The sequence below is a fragment of the Electrona antarctica genome (assembly GCF_951216825.1).
Source record: "Electrona antarctica genome assembly, chromosome: 7".
NCBI classification, from domain to species: Eukaryota; Metazoa; Chordata; class Actinopteri; order Myctophiformes; family Myctophidae; genus Electrona; species Electrona antarctica.
The window spans coordinates 32,798,286-32,817,775 of NC_136812.1; the positions used below are offsets into that span (position 1 = coordinate 32,798,286).

The 19,490-nt window shown below is 39.4% G+C and overlaps 3 protein-coding genes across 3 annotated transcripts; all 3 read right to left on the reverse strand.

Moving 5' to 3' along the window:
* Positions 1-1,971: 1,971 nt before the first annotated feature.
* LOC306926629 (CD209 antigen-like protein C) lies at positions 1,972-7,586 on the reverse strand. The gene is made up of 6 exons (XM_079505986.1): positions 7,366-7,586; positions 5,049-5,177; positions 3,869-4,051; positions 2,991-3,133; positions 2,622-2,725; positions 1,972-2,520 (listed from the first exon to the last, which is right to left on the reverse strand). Exons 1-6 carry the CDS (start codon positions 7,484-7,486, stop codon positions 2,391-2,393), a joined length of 810 nt encoding a protein of 269 aa, XP_079362112.1. The 5' UTR covers positions 7,487-7,586; the 3' UTR covers positions 1,972-2,390.
* Positions 7,587-11,326: 3,740 nt separating this feature from the next.
* LOC306927201 (asialoglycoprotein receptor 1-like) lies at positions 11,327-15,931 on the reverse strand. Its single transcript, XM_079506887.1, has 6 exons — positions 15,761-15,931; positions 15,031-15,162; positions 13,513-13,695; positions 12,196-12,338; positions 11,745-11,848; positions 11,327-11,651 (listed from the first exon to the last, which is right to left on the reverse strand). The coding sequence occupies exons 1-6, from the start codon at positions 15,927-15,929 to the stop codon at positions 11,522-11,524; spliced, it is 861 nt and encodes a 286-aa protein (XP_079363013.1). The 5' UTR covers positions 15,930-15,931; the 3' UTR covers positions 11,327-11,521.
* A 1,605-nt stretch (positions 15,932-17,536) lies between these two features.
* On the reverse strand, positions 17,537-19,382 carry LOC306926205 (retinol dehydrogenase 8; the record flags this gene model as incomplete). Its single annotated transcript, XM_079505469.1, is given in 7 exon segments — positions 17,537-17,641; positions 17,645-17,771; positions 18,261-18,348; positions 18,439-18,614; positions 18,790-18,837; positions 18,839-18,958; positions 19,279-19,382. Coding segments are annotated over 7 exon segments (768 nt in total).
* Between the last annotated feature and the right edge of the window lie 108 nt (positions 19,383-19,490).

A 19,490-nucleotide genomic window follows, 5' to 3' on the forward strand; every position in this document is an offset into this window, starting at 1 on the left:
CTATAGCAACAAAAGTGGAGTAAAAAGTACATTTGCCTCTGAGGTACAAGTGGAGTAGAAGTTTAATGTATCAATAGAAATGTACTCTCATGAGTGTGAGTTTTGCAGATGGCCAGATTTCCAACACACACAAATATTAGAAAATATACTGTAACGTTTTTGTTTACTTGAATTTTATAGAAACACTGAATCACTGAATCACGATTATAATACGACCACATTTTTTAGGATATTTCTATTGGGAAAAAAACGTAGTCTTACATTCAGGCCAATAGGGTAAGTACATGCAGGTATTAAATCTGGTTATGAACATCATCAACCTCAATACTTGAATATTGAATACCGGTATTCAATTAAATCTGGTTCTGTACATCATCATTAAACATCAACACATACAATTCAGCAGACAAAGCATCTTACTGAAAACTCTGAGACAGTCTTTGAGGGGTGCTAGCCCCTCCTATACCCAGCTTTCCAGGTTTGGGTGAACACAAACATTGGCTTGTGATTGGCTGATCACCCCATAGCAATGATTTGATTGGCTGAGCACATATTGAAGCTAAAAGTGAGGGCAGAAAAGCGAAGGCGGAAAAGTGATTGGCCGGCATGGGGATATATGATTGATAAGAGCGCCTCTCACTTCATACGGATGTGATTTTTTAAAATGTAAATGCTGGATTGAAACCTCTCAAACAACCCATGTAATGGGTTGTTTGAGTGTACACAATTTAAGGAAATGGCGTCCTTGGTATACGAGTCAATCAATAAATAGTGAATAAATACATAAGCTTAAGCAACAAAATATAGTTTATTGTTTTATCAAGGTGGTACAGATCAGTGCAATTTGTAGCAACAATTATAGGAATATATTCAGGATAGGTAGCCTATAAAGGACCTTCTGTATTAAAAAAACAATACTTTCAAACTGCACAATACTTCAGAACAGTGGAATGTACATTGTGGTGTGCGATTAAAATGTGTACATATGCGTTATTTTTTTCTATAATTAATGAATTCGAAATGAATCAGTAAAAATCCCTGCCCTAAACAAAGAGTTATCTTTTGGGTTGAACTATCCCTTTAAGATATTTCAACCTGCTCTGCTTATCTTGGCCATGTAGTTCTAGCTGAACATCTGAACAACATTATTCATGAATATTCATACATTTTAAACATCTTCATGAATATTCATACACTAAACACATATTACTCCAGAAATATAAAAATGTTCAAAAAGATCAAAAATTGCATATGTACAAACTCAAAACACGCTCTCTGAGCTTAGAGCGGCTATTTTATAGGCACTCAAGTAGTTAAACTTGTTCCCAACCTGTGGGTCAGGATCCCCTGGGGGCTACCGTCCACAGATTACAGCAAATTGAAAAATACCAATAAAATAATTAAAAAAAAACACCTACTCTATCAAAACTAATGCAACAAACTATACTATTGATAGGAGCCAAAAGGAAGCACGCACATCTCCAGAAATTCTACAGGTGCTGAACAAAAAATATACGTACAATGAAACCCTTCCTTTTCAACAAACTATAACATAAGAAAGAGGCAACACTTGTGAAAATCACTGATGTACAAGCTCACTTGTAGCAGATGTACAAGCTCGCATAGCGTCAGCGTGCATGGCATAAGTGCATGGCACCAAGCGCTGCGACAGCTTGAATATCTTCTATTTTTTAACGCTTAAGTCTAAAATGACACATGCTTTCCTGGTGTTAATGCGTTAAAGTGGTTATGGCTACAACAGTTTGTACTCAGTGGTCTAAAGTAATTGAGATTCTCACTTAAGTACTGGATAAGTACAATTTAGCTGTATTTGTACTTTATTGAGTATTTCCAATTCAAATACTATTATTTCTACTCCACTACATCTCAGATCCAAATATTGTACTTTTACTCCACTACATTTATTTGAAAACTTTAGGTACTAGTTACTTAGTAGATTTTTATTATTATTACAGTAACAAGTAACTTCAGCCCAATATTTGGCCATTTGATCTACAAGCTAACATTATTGTGACGCATTGTGAGCTTGTAGATCTGCTATTTTCAAGTGATTTTTAGACATTTGAAAACTTGAGACAAAAATTAGACATTCTACATAATGAATACTTTTACTTTTGGTACTTTAAGTAAATCTTAATGCCAGAACTTTTATAGGCCTACTTTTACTGAAGTGCATTTTGAATTCCGGTCTTTCAGAGTATTTGTATACTGCAGTATTGATACTTTTACTTAAGTAGAAAATCTGAGTACTTTTTCCACCACTGTTTGTATTTCTGCACAATAAAATGTTTGAGTTTATATGATCTTCACTACTAATTACTACTGTAGCAGAACACTGAGCTGCAGTTTGATCAATTAAGTGAAAACAATCACTTCTCGCAGATTGAGGCCCATGTAGATGAACATACCCCATTATACAATGTTCCAGTGTCAGTCCCGTGAAAGTACTCTCCACAGTCCCAGTCTTCATAGTCAACGGGATATCCACTGTACCAGAACCTGCACAATAAACAACAATGTATTGAACCACATCCACTCAGTCACTCACATACAGTGACTTTGATAGAATTACAATATAAAAAACATGTGAAATGTCTCACTGTGTTGTCAGTGGTGTTCCATCCACCCACGTCCATCTGCCCTCAGGTCTGTTCAGACCAATCCATGAAAAATAACCACCAGGTCTCAATCCATTGATGAATACCTGATTATTTGTACATGATTGAATCATCATTAATTGTATCCAATACATTCACTTCTTCACGATAATCATGGAATTAGATCACATGTAACTATGTGGACAATCTGAGATCCCATCGTCAAAAAATAAAGAAAAAATAGCACCCCATTTCCTTGACACACACACACACACACACACACACACACACACACACACACACACACACACACACACACACACACACACACACACACACACACACACACACACACACACAGGCACAACTAACCTGTTCTTCTCCACTGTTAATGACCACCAGATCAGCTCCTTGATTCAGACATTCTTCTCTACTTTCCTGCCATGATTTCCTTCCAGTAGTTATGTAGTAACAGCTGCGTCCAAACTTATTCCATCCACTGGGACACGACTTGTCTAAAAACATCAAACAGGAGATTTACTGATGGATTTTCAATGTACTGATAATCAATTCTAACACATAGTTGTAATAATAATAGTAGTCAGAGATGTAGTGGAGTGGAGGCTAAAACTATTCATCTATTATATCAATGGTGTTTTCTACTCCACACATTTACTCAAGTTTCTGGTATTTCAATTTTGTGGTAGGCCTATGTAGCATTACGCGTTAGCAGGGATTGAACCCGGGGCTCCCACTAGCCAGACCAACGCGCAACCTACCGTGCCAATAGGGCTGAGCTCGATTGGCAGGGCTGTTGCAGGCTGGGTCTTGACTGCACGGGGGCTACACCTACTTCCTACTTCTACTCCACTACATCCCAGAGGAAAATATTGTACTTTTTACTCCACTACATTTATTTGACAGATTTAGTTACTTTATAGATTTAGATTATTAATATTAAAGCTATTTCAGCAGCCATCCCCATTAATGATGTCATTGGTTGGCAGGTTTCTGAACTGTCCACAGCCTAATGAGACAGAGTGAGTAGACAGAAATGATGCCATGTTATAATGAGCATTAGTGACGCTTGAAACGGGTGACGTGCATCTTAAGAATAATTATTGTTCTATGATAGTTGTCATACACCAGCAGTGATGAGCTTACTCCGATTTTATACCTCTATATCCCAGATAATAATTAAAATATCAATAATATACACTATTTAATAGTTATTTTGTATCTTCTCTCACCTGCTATCTGTCTATTCAGCTGGTGTACTTCACTTTGAAGCCGGTCCTTCTCCCGCATAAGGTTGGTGTTGTCAGACTTTAGCTGGGTAAACTCCAGGGTCAGGTTATCGTAGTTGGACTTTAGCATGTTATTATCATGTACCAGGGTGTCGTTGGCCATGCAGTTACTGCTGGGTGAAGGATCTGCGAAGGACAGAAATGGATGATAAAAACAGTTGTTGCTACTGTTCATGATGAGGTCAAGCATCTGTGGTGGAAATTTTTATTTGAGAAGAAGAAAACATGTTAATTTATCCTTTTTTATGTGCATTGTCACACTACTTTATTCATCATACTTTTCAGATGCATATCATGAAATGCAATAATACAAAAAGAAACGATGAATTTGATTTAAAAAATAATAATAATAATAAAAAAGTCAAAGTCTTGGGTTAAAGCTGTGGTGGCCTTAATAGTTGTCCTGTATGCATCTACCTATTGTCCAGCACCAGCGAGGAACTGGATGTGCGCAAGACATTTTTTTGCGGCTTTCGCCTTTATTTTATATATTTTTTATGGAGGGACAGACAGGAAATGGGGAGAGAGATGGGGGGAAGACATGCAGTAAAGGCCGTCGGGATCGGGAGTCGAACCCGCGGCACACTGCCAGACTGGATTACCAGCCAAGGTGCCTGGACCACTGAGCCATGGCCCAGGCCAAGACATCTGCTTTTTAACCCTAGAACACTAAACGGACGATTATATTTTTGCAATTTTCATAATGTTGCTGATGTCTGATGTTGGTGGGCCTTTCAGTACCTTCATGATGCAATGAACATTTCTATTATTATTTTTTCTTCACTGGACCATTCTCACATGTCTTAAGAATGGGTGGACCAAAGGAGAAGTTCCCAATTTAATTTATCGATGATACCCATGATAGGCCCCCCATGAAATCGATTTCTTGTTTTTCTGTGAAAAGTCATGATAAAATATTAAAGGAGAGTAGCTCAAGTTGCCATGTATTGCTGTACTTCAATATATTTTGATGAGAAATAGTTTTATGGAATATTTTACATTGGTTAAAATATACCCGTGTTTAGTGGTGGTGTAACAAAAAGTATGTTTAGTGTTCTATAGAGTTAAACAAGGCCTTAATAGTTGTCACAGCTACAGGCAACAAACTCCATGCAATACTCACAGATCACGATGCCTATGATCACACCCAGCAGTATAAGACACAGCATGCCCAGACACCCAGCAACCACTCCGGGAGGCCTTCTCTCTGTTTTAGAGCGCTGTCCTGAAACAGCTACTAGGTTTGCAGTGACTGATAGAGAGATAGAAAGAGAAAAACAAGATTATAGTCTGAACCCCGGCCCTGCTAGAACTGAACAACATCTCTGTAAAACATCAAAGTAATTATAGTGAAGGATATTATTCCATTGCAGTGCAGGATTGGAGGAGGGTGGAGCCAGAGGCAATCAGAGGAAGGGAGACACCTGGCCTGGCTGGCCAGTGTCTTCCTCATCCAGACCATGCTTCCACTATGCTCTCTCTTCATTCTTTCACAGGCTGCGGGAGCCGCTACCGAAGAGCAACCTTGACTATTTGTTTTGGCTGGCGTTTTGGGCAGCATGCCATTATGAGTTGGAAACTTAAGTCTCAGATTGAATTCATTTTTGTCTCCACCAGGCCGAAGGCATGGGGAGAAAGTATGTTTTGCACTCCGTCCGTCCGTCCGTCCGTCCGTCCGTCCGTGTGTCCCTCCGTCCGTCCGTCCGTCTGTGAACAGCTAATCTCCGGCACCGTTAACCCGGTCGATGCCAAATTTTGCACACACACTCCCTGGATGCCAACGATGAACCTCTGCCCCAAAATTTCCAGAACGGCCTGTTATAGCTCCACCAGGAGGCCGCTTTGTGCAAAACAAGTTTTTGGACAGTACACCTACATATTTTGTCCAAACATCACGCAAATTGGTACACAGTCTCTCTAGAGCCATTCAACGAAACGGGTCTTTCAGATTTCTCAGACTCCATCCTGATTGGCTAAGATTGGCTTCCAAAGTTTGCAGGAGTGCTCAGTTTCAAACAAAATGCTGCAAATCATGAACACATCGTGTGATTTCCGTGAAATTGTGCACGCACATTCCCAATAGGCAGAGGAAGAAATGCCACATGAACATTTTCAACTCAGCCTCATGGTGGCGCTATAACTGGCCGAAAAGTGTTTTTACCTCTAACTGCACGGATCTGTGGATAACTTTGTATGCCAACTCCCTTTTTCACATCTGCTCTTTATAGTGCCACCAGGAGGCCGACATATGTAAAACACATTTTCTAATATTACTCCTTCAGATTTTATCTAAATTTCACGCAAATCGGTACACATGCTCTCCATAGTCATCAATCAAGACGGATTTGTTTGATTTCTCATAATCCACCCTCATTGGCTACGATTGGCTTCTAAACTTTTCAGGAGTAGCCCGCTTTGTACCCGTTTTGTACAAATCGCCACAACCACTCAACGCAGCGTCCGATTGTGGTGAAACTGTGCATGCATATTCCCACTAGGCTTTGGAAGAAATGCCACTTGACCGTTTTCAAATCAGCCTCATGGTGGCGCTACAACAGGCCAAGCCGCGACACACACACACACACACACACACACACACACACACACACACACACACACACACACACACACACACACATACACACACACACACACACACACACACACACACACACACACACACACACACACACACACACACACACATTTATATTGCTCCTAAACATTTTGCCAAACATCACACACACACTCCTATCCTCCTGGTGGAGACCTGTGCCCAGAAGGGCACTTTTTCTAGTATTCAGGTCTGTTCTTTATGCAATTCATAATCTATGTATCTTTTATTTATAGGCTACTTTGATTAATATGCAAAGTAACTCAATCAACTATAGCAACAAAAGTGGAGTAAAAAGTACATTTGCCTCTGAGGTACAAGTGGAGTAGAAGTGTAATGTATCAATAGAAATGTACACTCCTGAGTGAGTTTTGCAGATGGCCAGATTTCCAACACATACAAATATTAGAAAATATATTGTAACGTTTTTGTTTACTTGAATTTTATAGAAACACTGAATCATGTTTAAGGTATTTGTGGAAAGTAAATCTTTTTCAAGACTCATTTGTAGAAAAAGAACATTGAATGTCAAATAGTTTAGTCCCCGAGACCACGTTTTTTAGGATATTTTCACTACTTCTGAAAAGTTGTCTTTATTCAAGGATTTCCCCATATATTTAATTATATGTAATTTTGAAAGATCTAATTTTGAATTATTAGGCCTATTTCAGATTTGTATTGTTTTGTTGTCCCGACCCTGCGACCCATCTTCCTGAACTGGCTCACAGAAAGGCTACGCATCACTTTGCTAAATGGAAGAAGTAAGATGATTGTTTAAAAGGTTAAAACGTTTTTTAGGGGGTATTTTTTGTCTCAGTAATCTTACCAGACTGCCGTATCTTCTTCGGTAGGCCTTTGTGCTTCCTGGTCTTGGTCCGTAGATCTTCATAGACTGCATCGTCTTTCTTTTGCAGATCAAGACGCTCATAATGTCCTTCTTCAGACATTTCTACATTAGTTCTTCTTGTAGTGACGGTGGTTTCATTCTCGTAGTTTGTATCATCTTGGTCTTCATCTTGGACCTCAATGTTGTCAGAATGCCTCGCTACAGCCATTAGTACCTTATGACTTAATTCTTCCTGCAAGTATTTTACCTCTTCACAACACACTAAAGATATACTGTATCCTCACTACTAACCTAAATGTAGATGGCACTTCTTTCACATGTGACGGATCACTCTTTGTGCACCAATGAAAATAAACCACACAGACACACACACACACACACACACACATACGTACACACACACACACACACACACACACACACACACACACACACACACACACACACACACACACACACACACACACACACACACACACACACACACACACACACACACACACACACGAACACACACACACACATCACGTGCACGTGCGCACACACACACACACGCATGCACGCACATGCACACACACACACACACACACACACACACACACACACACACACACACACACACACACACACACACACACACACACACACACACACACACAGTGCCACACACACAGTGCCACACACACACACTCCTTTGCTAGGCTCTGTGGTATACAACCTGTTCCGCGGATATGAGATGTCATTCTACCAAGCACAATGAGTAGGCTACTAACGGAAGCTAGAGGTGACCACAGTCTTTTATGATCTCTCGAAAGTTACTCAATCCTCTCGACTGTCCATTATGAAGAACCAACACCAAGTAAAAGTTAATGAAATGATATGATAATTATCAATACGATGTTTTAATCAAACAATGTGAATGCATGCATACGTGCATGCGCATGTGCACATATTTGTGTGTTGATTCAACTAGTATTAATGTTACCTCAGTCCATTCACTTAAGCAATATTACACGAGAGAGTGTGCTTTACCGTGACATTGGCACGTGACGACAGTGATGCTGTCAGGAACGAGACGTAGTCGAGGTCCCAAGCATCACTGAAGTGCCAATAATCATGGTAAAGCACACCCTATACAATAGTTGCCTACAAAACAAAAAACATCAAAATGAATTCATATTGTGGGGCTGCTGGAACAATTCATTATCAAAATAAAAAATATATATTTCGACCTGTTTCCCTGTAAATAGAAGAGGTCATTTGACTGAGACATTAACACAGTGTGCGTGTGTACACAGTGTGCGTGTGTGCGTGCACGCGCAGGGGGAGGGGGGAGGAGGAGTAGGGGGGTGGAAGTAACCTCTCTGCTGACCCTGAGGCTCTAACATTGTAACATCATGTTAGTTCTAGTGAACTTGTGGGTTTCGGGGGTTCCCCAACATATTGAAACTAAAATCAAACGGTCAAAATAGTTTTTAAATACTTTTTCAACACAAATCTTGTATGGGGGTCCCTCCCTATAGTACAAAATATTATCAGATGGGGGTCCACGTCCAAATACATATTAATGTGGGGGTCCTTGACATGAAAAAGAACGAGGTAGGCCTGTGTGTGTGGACACTTTTCTCCCATGGTAGGACTGGCCTTGCTTTCTATTAGAGAGAATTGCTGCCATCTGTTCGTATAACCATGTAGTTACAACTTAGACTGCATTTTCACAGTAGTTTGGTCTTATATTCAGGTCTGTTCTTTATGCAATTCATAATCTATATCTTTTATTTATAGGCTACTTTGATTAATATGCAAAGTAACTCAATCAATCAACTATAGCAACAAAAGTGGAGTAATACATTTGCCTCTGAGGTACAAGTGGGGTAGAAGTTTAATGTATCAATCGAAATGTACTCTCATGAGTGTGAGTTTTGCAGATGGCCAGATTTCCAACACACACAAATATTAGAAAATATATTGTTAACGTTTTTGTTTACTTGAATTTTATAGAAACACTGAATCATGTTTAAGGTATTTGTGGAAAGTAAATCAAGTCAAGTCAGACTCATTTGTAGAAAAAGAACATTGAATGTCAAATATTGAATACCGGTATTCAATTAAATCTGGTTCTGTACATCATCATTAAACATCAACACATACAATTCAGCAGACAAAGCATCTTACTGAAAACTCTGAGACAGTCTTTGAGGGGTGCTAGCCCCTCCTATACCCAGCTTTCCAGGTTTGGGTGAACACAAACATTGGCTTGTGATTGGCTGATCACCCCATAGCAATGATTTGATTGGCTGAGCAAAGTACACATTGAAGCTAAAAGTGAGGGCAGAAAAGCGAAGGCGGAAAAGTGATTGGCCAGCATGGGGATATATGATTGATAAGAGCGCCTCTTACTTCATACGGGTGTGATTCTTTTAAATGTAAATGCTGGCTTGAAACCTCTCAAACAACGAGTGTACCCAATTTAAGGAAATGGCGTCCTTGGTATACGAGTCAATCAATAAATAGTGAATAAATACATAAGCTTAAGCAACAAAATATAGTTTATTGTTTTATCAAGGTGGTACAGATCAGTGCAATTTGTAGCAACAATTATAGGAATATATTCAGGATAGGTAGCCTATAAAGGACCTTCTGTATTAAAAAAACAATACTTTCAAACTGCACAATACTTCAGAACAGTGGAATGTACATTGTGGTGCGCGATTAAAATGTGTACATTTGCGTTATTTTTTTCTATAATTAATGAATTGAAAATGAATCAGTAAAAATCCCTGCCCTAAATAAAGAGATATTTTTTGGGTTGAACTATCCCTTTAAGATATTTCAACCTGCTCTGCTTATCTTAGTCATGTCTTTCTAGCTGAACATCTGAACAACATTTATTCATGAATATTCATACATTTTAAACATATTCATGAATATTCATACACTAAACACATTTATTCCAGAAATATAAAAATGTTCAAAAAGATCAAAAATAGCATATGTACAAACTCAAAACACGCTCTCTGAGCTTAGAGCGGCTATTTTATAGGGACTCACGTAGTTAAACTTGTTTCCAACCTGTGGGTCAGGATCCCCTGGGGGCTACCGTCCACAGATGACAGCAAATTGAAAAATACCAATAAAATAATTGAAAAAAAACACCTACTCTATCAAAACTAATGCAACAAACTATACTATAGATAGGAGCCAAAAGGAAGCACGCACATCTCCAGAAATTCTACAGGTGCTGAACAAAAAATATACGTACAATGAAACCCTTCCTTTTCAACAAACTATAACATAAGAAAGAGGCAACACTTGTGAGAATCACTGATGTACAAGCTCACTTGTAGCAGATGTACAAGCTCGCATAGCGTCAGCGTGCATGGCATAAGTGCATGGCACCAAGCGCTGCGACAGCTTGAATATCTTCTATTTTTGAACGCTTAAGTCTAAAATGACACATGCTTTCCTGGTGTTAATGCGTTAAAGTGGTTATGGCTACAACAGTTTGTACTCAGTGGTCTAAAGTAATTGAGACTTTCACTTAAGTACTGTATAAGTACAATTTAGCTGTATTTGTACTTTATTGAGTATTTCCAATTCAAATACTATTATTTCTACTCCACTACATCTCAGATCCAAATATTGTACTTTTACTCCACTACATTTATTTGAAAACTTTAGGTACTAGTTACTTAGTAGATTTTTATTATTATTACAGTAACAAGTAACTTCAGCCCAATATTCGGCCATTTGATCTACAAGCTAACATTATTGTGACGCATTGTGAGCTTGTAGATCTGCTATTTTCAAGTGATTTTTTTTAGACATTTGAAAACTTGAGACAAAAATGAGACATTCTACATAATGAATACTTTTACTTTTGGTACTTTAAGTAAATCTTAATGCCAGAACTTTTATAGGCCTACTTTTACTCAAGTGCATTTTGAATTCCGGTCTTTCAGAGTATTTGTATACTGCAGTATTGATACTTTTACTTAAGTAGAAAATCTGAGTACTTTTTCCACCACTGTTTGTATTTCTGCACAATAAAATGTTTGAGTTTATATGATCTTCACTACTAATTACTACTGTAGCAGAACACTGAGCTGCAGTTTGATCAATTAAGTGAAAACAATCACTTCTCGCAGATTGAGGCCCATGTAGCTGAACATAACCCATTATACAATGTTCCAGTGTCAGTCCCGTGAAGGTACTCTACACAGTCCCAGTCTTCATGGTCAACGGGATATCCCCTGTACCAGAACCTGCACAATAAACAACAATGTATTGAACCACATCCACTCACATACAGTGACTTTGATAGAATTACAATATAAAAAACATGTGAAATGTCTCACTGTGTTGTCAGTGGTGTTCCATCCACCCACGTCCATCTGCCCTCAGGTCTGTTCAGACCAATCCATGAATAATAACCACCATGTCTCAATCCATTGATGAATACCTGATTATTTGTACATGATTGAATCATCATTAATTGTATCCAATACATTCACTTCTTCACGATAATCATGGAATTAGATCACATGTAACTATGTGGACAATCTGAGATCCCATCGTCAAAAAATAAAGGAAAAATAGCACCCCATTTCCTTGACACACACACACACACACACACACACACACACACACACACACACACACACACACACACACACTCACACACACACACACACACACACACACACACACACACACACACACACACACACACACACACACACACACACACACACACACACACACACACACACACACACACACACACACACACACACAGACACAACTAACCTGTTCTTCTCCACTGTTAATGACCACCAGATCAGCTCCTTGATTCAGACATTCTTCTCTACTTTCCTGCCATGATTTCCTTCCAGTAGTTATGTAGTAACAGCTGCGTCCAAACTTCTTCCATCCACTGGGACACGACTTGTCTAAAAACATCAAACAGGAGATTTACTGATGGATTTTCAATGTACTGATAATCAATTCTAACACATAGTTGTAATAATAATAGTAGTCAGAGATGTAGTGGAGTGGAGGCTAAAACTATTCATCTATTATATCAATGGTGTTTTCTACTCCACACATTTACTCAAGTTTCTGGTATTTGTACTTCAGTTAAGTATTTCAATTTTGTGGTAGGCCTATGTAGCATTACGCGGAAGCAGGGATTGAACCCGGGGCTCCCACTAGCCAGACCAACGCGCAACCTACCGTGACAATAGGGCTGAGCTCGATTGGCAGGGCTGTTGCAGGCTGGGTCTTGACTGCACGGGGGCTACACCTACTTCCTACTTCTACTCCACTACATCCCAGAGGAAAATATTGTACTTTTTACTCCACTACATTTATTTGACAGATTTAGTTACTTTATAGATTTAGATTATTAATATTAAAGCTATTTCAGCAGCCATCCCCATTGATGATGTCATTGGTTGGCAGGTTTCTGAACTGTCCACAGCCTAATGAGACAGAGTGAGTAGACAGAAATGATGCCATGTTATAATGAGCATTAGTGACGCTTGAAACGGGTGACGTGCATCTTAAGAATAATTATTGTTCTATGATAGTTGTCATACACCAGCAGTGATGAGCTTACTCCGATTTTATACCTCTATATCCCAGATAATAATTAAAATATCAATAATATATTTATTTATTTATTTGACAGGGACAATGCTCATTAATCAGCATTTCAGTTTTCACTTCCATGTAAATGTGCCAGAGTTAGCCATAAGCTAATTTACATCTGTAGTCCCTGAGCAGGCTCTTAAAATGGTAGTAAAACTAAACATACAATGACACATATAGTACAATACAATGCAATACAATACAGATAAAAGAAGGACAGAGTGTATAGCCAGCACACAACACCATGCGTTGATGCCATGTGTGCATGTGCCAGCACCCAACACTATGTCCATACAAAAACACAATACAATACAGATAAAAGAGAGACCGAGTGTGTGGTGTGCCAGCACACAACACCATGCGTTGATGCCATGTGTGCATATGTGCCAGCACCCAACACTATGTCCATACAAAAACACAATACAATACAGATAAATATACACTATTTAATAGTTATTTTGTATCTTCTCTCACCTGCTATCTGTCTATTCAGCTGGTGTACTTCACTTTGAAGCCGGTCCTTCTCCCGCATAAGGTTGGTGTTGTCAGACTTTAGCTGGGTAAACAACAGGGTCAGGTTATCGTAGTTGGACTTCAGCATGTTATTATCATGTACCAGGGTGTCGTTGGCCATGCAGTTACTGCTGGGTGAAGGATCTGCGAAGGACAGAAATGGATGATAAAAACAGTTGTTGCTACTGTTGATGAGGTCAAGCATCTGTGGTGGAAATTTTTATTTGAGAAGAAGAAAACATGTTAATTTATCCTTTTTTATGTGCATTGTCACACTACTTTATTCATCATACTTTTCAGATGCATATCATGCAATGCAATAATACAAAAAGAAACTAATTAATAATAATAATAAAAAAAGTCAAAGTTTTGGGTTAAAGCTGTGGTGGCCTTAATAGTTGTTTCCTGTATGCATCTACCTATTGTCCAGCACCAGCGAGGAACTGGATGTGCACAAGACATCTGCTTTTAAAGGTTTTTTTGCGGCTTTCGCCTTTATCGCCTTTATTTTATATATTTTTTATGGAGGGACAGACAGTAGGCTGACAGGAAATGGGGAGAGAGATGGGGGGAAGACATGCAGTAAAGGCCGTCGGGATCGGGAGTCGAACCCGCGGCACACTGCCAGACTGGATTACCAGCCAAGGTGCCTGGACCACTGAGCCATGGCCCAGGCTAAGACATCTGCTTTTTAACCCCAGAACACTAAACACGGGGGATTTTCACCCGGACGATTATATTTTTGCAATTTTCATAATGTTGCTGATGTCTGATGTTGGTGGGCCTTTCAGTACCTTCATGATGCAATGGAAATTTTTATTATTATCTTTTCTTCACTGGACCATTCTCACATGTCTTAAGAATGGGTGGACCAAAGGAGAAGTTCCCAACTTTATTTATCGATGATACCCATGATAGGCCCCCCATGAAATCGATTTCTTGTTTTTCTGTGAAAAGTCATGATAAAATATTAAAGGAGAGTAGCTCATGTTGCCATGTATTGCTGTACTTCAATATATTTTGATGAGAAATAGTTTTATGGAATATTTTACATTGGTTAAAATATACCCGTGTTTATTACTGAGGAACTGTATGTTATGGAAAAGCTAACATTCATACTTAGACTACAAAAGGATAAGTTCTATAAAATGTGGGAAAAGTGGGATCTCTTCTCTCAGCCTAGTGATAATGCAATAGGATTTCAATGAATGTATCTTGTAATATGAAAAATGCAGCTTTGTCTTTTTTTTTTGTTTTTTTTTTTTTGTCTTCCTCTTTTTGTTCTTTTTTTCCTGTCTTGTCTTTTGGTTTTTGGTTTTTTTGTCTGTTTTTTCTTCAATAAAAATTAAGTGAAAAAAAATATATATATACCCGTGTTTAGTGGTGGTGTAACAAAAAGTATGTTTAGTGTTCTATAGAGTTAAACAAGGCCTTAATAGTTGTCACAGCTACAGGCAACAAACTCCATGCAATACTCACAGATCACGATGCCTAGTATGATCACACCCAGCAGTATAAGACACAGCATCCCCAGACACCCAGCAACCACTCCGAGAGGCCTTCTCTCTGTTTTAGAGCGCTGTCCTGAAACAGCTACTAGGTTTGCAGTGACTGATAGAGAGATAGAAAGAGAAAAACAAGATTATAGTCTGAACCCCGGCACTGCTAGAACTGAACAACATCTCTGTAAAACATCAAAGTAATTATAGTGAAGGATATTATTCCATTGCAGTGCTGGATTGGAGGAGGGTGGAGCCAGAGGCAATCAGAGGAAGGGAGACACCTGGCCTGGCTGGCCAGTGTCTTCCTCATCCAGACCATGCTTCCACTATGCTCTCTCTTCATTCTTTCACAGGCTGCGGGAGCCGCTACCGAAGAGCAACCTTGACTATTTGTTTTGGCTGGCGTTTTGGGCAGCATGCCATTATGAGTTGGAAACTTAAGTCTCAGATTGAATTCATTTGTTTGTTAATAAAACACTTTATTTTTTAGTTACCTCCGGTCTGGTCTCCCAGGCTCTTAACCTTTTTGTTATGGCCTTAGAGCCAGGCCATAAGAATGTGCACTTATTATGTGTTTCGTGCTGCAAGAAATTCTGAATGAAATCTGAATAATCTTTTTTTAAATTAAGGACAGACAGTTGTAGTATTTTTATACATTAAACAGAGAAAAGGACCTTGACAAGGATTCACAACTTTATCAAACTCACCCTGAGTCTGTCTTCCTGCTGTGTTGTCCGTCATGTCCTCCTGTGGTCCAGGGACGAAGTCGTCCACACTCTGGTAGATGTCCACCACTCTCTCCTCCCAATCTACACTGTTCTCAATGTCCCCTCTCTGTCCTCTGTCTCCATCTCTCTTTCTCACCTTCTTTGGCATGTCTGGCTTGGTATAAATATCAGATTCTGTAGAAGTATGAGAGCCTTGAAAAGGAACTATGAGTACAAATAAATAGTAACTACGTTGTATGAACTATATAACCATAATCATATACTAGCTTGGCAAAATATCACAATGTCAGCCTGTGGCTGGTTTGGCACAATGCCTTCATATAGCATTAAGGATGTACAAAACCTAAATTCTCAAACACAGGTTGTGCAAACTCATGCAACCCCCCAACCCCCCCCCCCCCCCCCCCCCCCCCCCAATACACACACACACACACACACACACACACACACACACACACACACACACACACACACACACACACAACAAGCACAATGAGTAGGCTGTACGAACGGAAGCTAGAGGTGACCACAGTTTATCTGTAACTTCATGATCTCTCCAAAGTTACACAACCCTCACATCTGGTGACAGAATGGTGGGTCAGCCATGGCGATGATCTTGTGGATATGCTAGGAAACAAAACTAAACTAAAACTAAAACTATAGGTTAACTGCCTCAACAGTAATACATTGACCAATGACCATATTTGCTCTTATGTCATATTGGGGGGTGGCAAATATGGTCAATTAGCACAGGGTTGGGCAATAACTTTGACGATAGAGAGGGCCACTATATTTCCACACTCACTCCAGAGGGCCACAGTGCATATTACTGTTATCTGTGCATCTACAAGCTCAAAATGTGTTGCAGACTTGCAGTGTGACGTATTTTGAGCTTGTAGATCAGCTATTTTTGCTCTTATTTGAATTGAAATCCTGAATAATCTTTGGCTATTTTTCAATTGGAATCCTGAAAAGTAACATTTGTATTTAATTTCAAATGCCTTTAATTATAGTTATGTGAACTTTATAAACTAAATACAAATACATTGGACATAAAAAAAAGATAATAAAATTTGTATACATTTTAAATCACTAAGCTACTAATTTAGAAGTAATTGAAGCGGTCATGTTTGCAAATCAATAATATATCAGTATTCTGATATTGACCTGAGGGCCACATTAAGTGACGGGCTGCCAGTCAGAGGCGTATCTACAATAAGGTGAGGGCAGGCGTCCGCCTGTCCAAATCCATTTCTGGCCTGGCCAAAATCCATACAATGAGAAAAGAATCACACCCGTGTGAACTGAGTGGTGTAAGGTCTTATATAGACTGATCAGCTGTGGTCTGACGTAATGTCTGACGTAATGAAATCACACCCGTGTGAACTGGGTGACCGTAGCAACCATGCTAATTTTTTTAGCACAGACAGACAGACACGTAAACTAACGAAGCCAGTCGTAGGAGTGGTTTACACCACTCAAAAAGAGGACAAAAACAAGACCTGAGAACTATTAATGGACAGCTGATTGGCCGTTGCGGTAGAGCGCGACCCTCAATCACCCATTGGAATGTAAATGCATGCCTTTCAGCCTTTGTATCCTACTCGTCTGGCAGGTATATCTCTTTGAAAACCTTTAGTGCTACGATTGTGCGCGGGGAGACGACAATTAACACATCTTGCCTGTCCAAAACATAATTCCTAGATACGCCACTGCCGCCAGTTGCCCATGTATGAACCTACAACACTGATTAATTTAGCCAAATACAGTAAAACATGTTAAAATTTGAACAATTGCATTAAGGTGAGTTGCGACATCTTCAAGTGTCTGTCCAAGGGTCTCAAATATCTGTTTGTAGTTCTACAAGTAGATGTTAGTGAACATGTCAGCAGTCACTTTGTCAGCTTTGCTGAGATCAGTCTTCAAACCATCCTCATACACCTTGTGCTCAAACTCTGTTATCACAGGCCCTGGCTCAATGAAAAAGGAAGTAAAGTAGCCTACAGCATGGGTGTGATCACAGAAGACATTTTGGAGTCTCGTTAGAAAGATAATAGCAAGTACTAGTTTAATTAACTGTAAAGGTGGTACATCTTGATTTGAGAGAAAATATATCTTCTCTCGTACTAGGTGAAACCTAATGTCCTTCAGGCTGAAGAACATTTATTTTGTATAATATTCTAAAGCTTGCACTAAACATTCATAGATATGTTTGTTGTTCCCATTATCCATCATGACATTAAATGATGGTGGGAGTCTAGTGTGCAGATGTTGGTGACGTTGACAACTGGGCCACAGGTGTTGGCTTGCAATTGCATGCATGCAATCAGCCTTTAAGGGAAGCTCACTCCAAGAGGAATTATCCATCATTTACTAATCCTCCTGGTCTCATGAGGCCAATTTAAGCCACAATGTACGAACAACACTAAAATGAAGCAGCACGTTTTGTCCGTGTGTGTTTACCTGAAGCGGCACTTACTTGAGATTAAACCTCAGTGCTTGTACTGCCAAGCTTTCACAGAAGCCCTCCATTTTGGAAGCAGCATATATATCGTTGAACAAGATCCCTGAAAAACAACAAAAGTCAAAAGTGTGTGTTAAAGTACTTGCTGTTCCATTTACCTCAAATGGATTTTCTCATGCATTTCCTTCCTCACCCTGGATGCCCATGACACTGCTGATGACAACAATATGGCCTTCTTTCCTCTTCTTCATATCAGGGAGGACTTCCTTGAGCAAACGCACCAGGCCAAAGAAGTTGGTGTCCATGACAGCCTTCATCTCATCTATAGACTGACACTCGATGGGCCCAATCAAATCCACCCCAGCGTTACTGACAGAGAGAAATTCAGTATGGTAAAGAATGGTGAGACCATACAATGTAAAGCTCATTCATTTAAAGTTAATCCTGTTCCTACAGTCAACATGTCTCAGTTGGAAAGAAATGTAGCCTACTCAAGAGTCCAAGGTCTACTGTAGCATTTCATTTTTAATCAGATAGTTGTAACTTACTAAGGATGTCCATTTGATGCTCGGGCAGACCACACAGGGCAGACCACACAGGCTTTAATGGATTGTTCATCACACACATCCAGTTGTTTGATTACGAGCGTCCTTCCCAATGTACGACCTGCTTCCTTGACAAGGTGCTGACCTTTAGACAGGTTCCTCATTGTGGCATACACAATGAAACACAGCATGCAGCAATATAACAAACCTATGATATGCATCATAGGTAGGAAAGGGACACACACATCACATGGCTACCACACACACACACATACAAATCAGTTTAATCAGATACTGTACCACAATTTATCATCACCTTAAGCCTAGCCTAAAGGCCTACTTCTAACAGTACTAAAAATATCCAATCTATAAAATCACAAAGCGGATATGACGCATTGTGAGCTTGTAGATCTATTGTTGGTGTTTTTGATTTTGTTTAAAATATTAAAAAAATATATTAATTTAATATAATATAAATAAATCCTTACCCATGATTCATGAACCTCTTCTTCTCATCCTTTGCAATGCGGATAGCCAGGGCTAGGCCAATGCCAGAGGAACAGCCTGTAATGAGCACTACCTTCTGGTTCATAGTGACTGAATGAGTGTTTCTCTCAGATCCAGCAGATAAGACTGAAACATAAGGGGCGAGTGTTTTAACAGCCCTGTAGCCTACCTTAATCCGCAAGTGTGCAACTCA

Coding starts and splice junctions, on each gene's coding strand:
- LOC306926629 (XM_079505986.1), bottom strand. CDS start 7,486: ATGTCTGAAGAAGGACATTATGAGCGTCTTGATCTGCAAAAGAAAGAC. Junction 5,178..7,365: donor GAAGAAGATACGGCAGTCTG/GTAAGATTACTG, acceptor TCTCTCTATCAG/TCACTGCAAACCTAGTAGCT. Junction 3,134..3,868: donor GCTGAATAGACAGATAGCAG/GTGAGAGAAGAT, acceptor TGATGTTTTTAG/ACAAGTCGTGTCCCAGTGGA.
- LOC306927201 (XM_079506887.1), bottom strand. CDS start 15,929: ATGCCAAAGAAGGTGAGAAAGAGAGATGGAGACAGAGGACAGAGAGGG. Junction 13,696..15,030: donor CATACTAGGCATCGTGATCT/GTGAGTATTGCA, acceptor TGTCCTTCGCAG/ATCCTTCACCCAGCAGTAAC. Junction 12,339..13,512: donor GCTGAATAGACAGATAGCAG/GTGAGAGAAGAT, acceptor TGATGTTTTTAG/ACAAGTCGTGTCCCAGTGGA.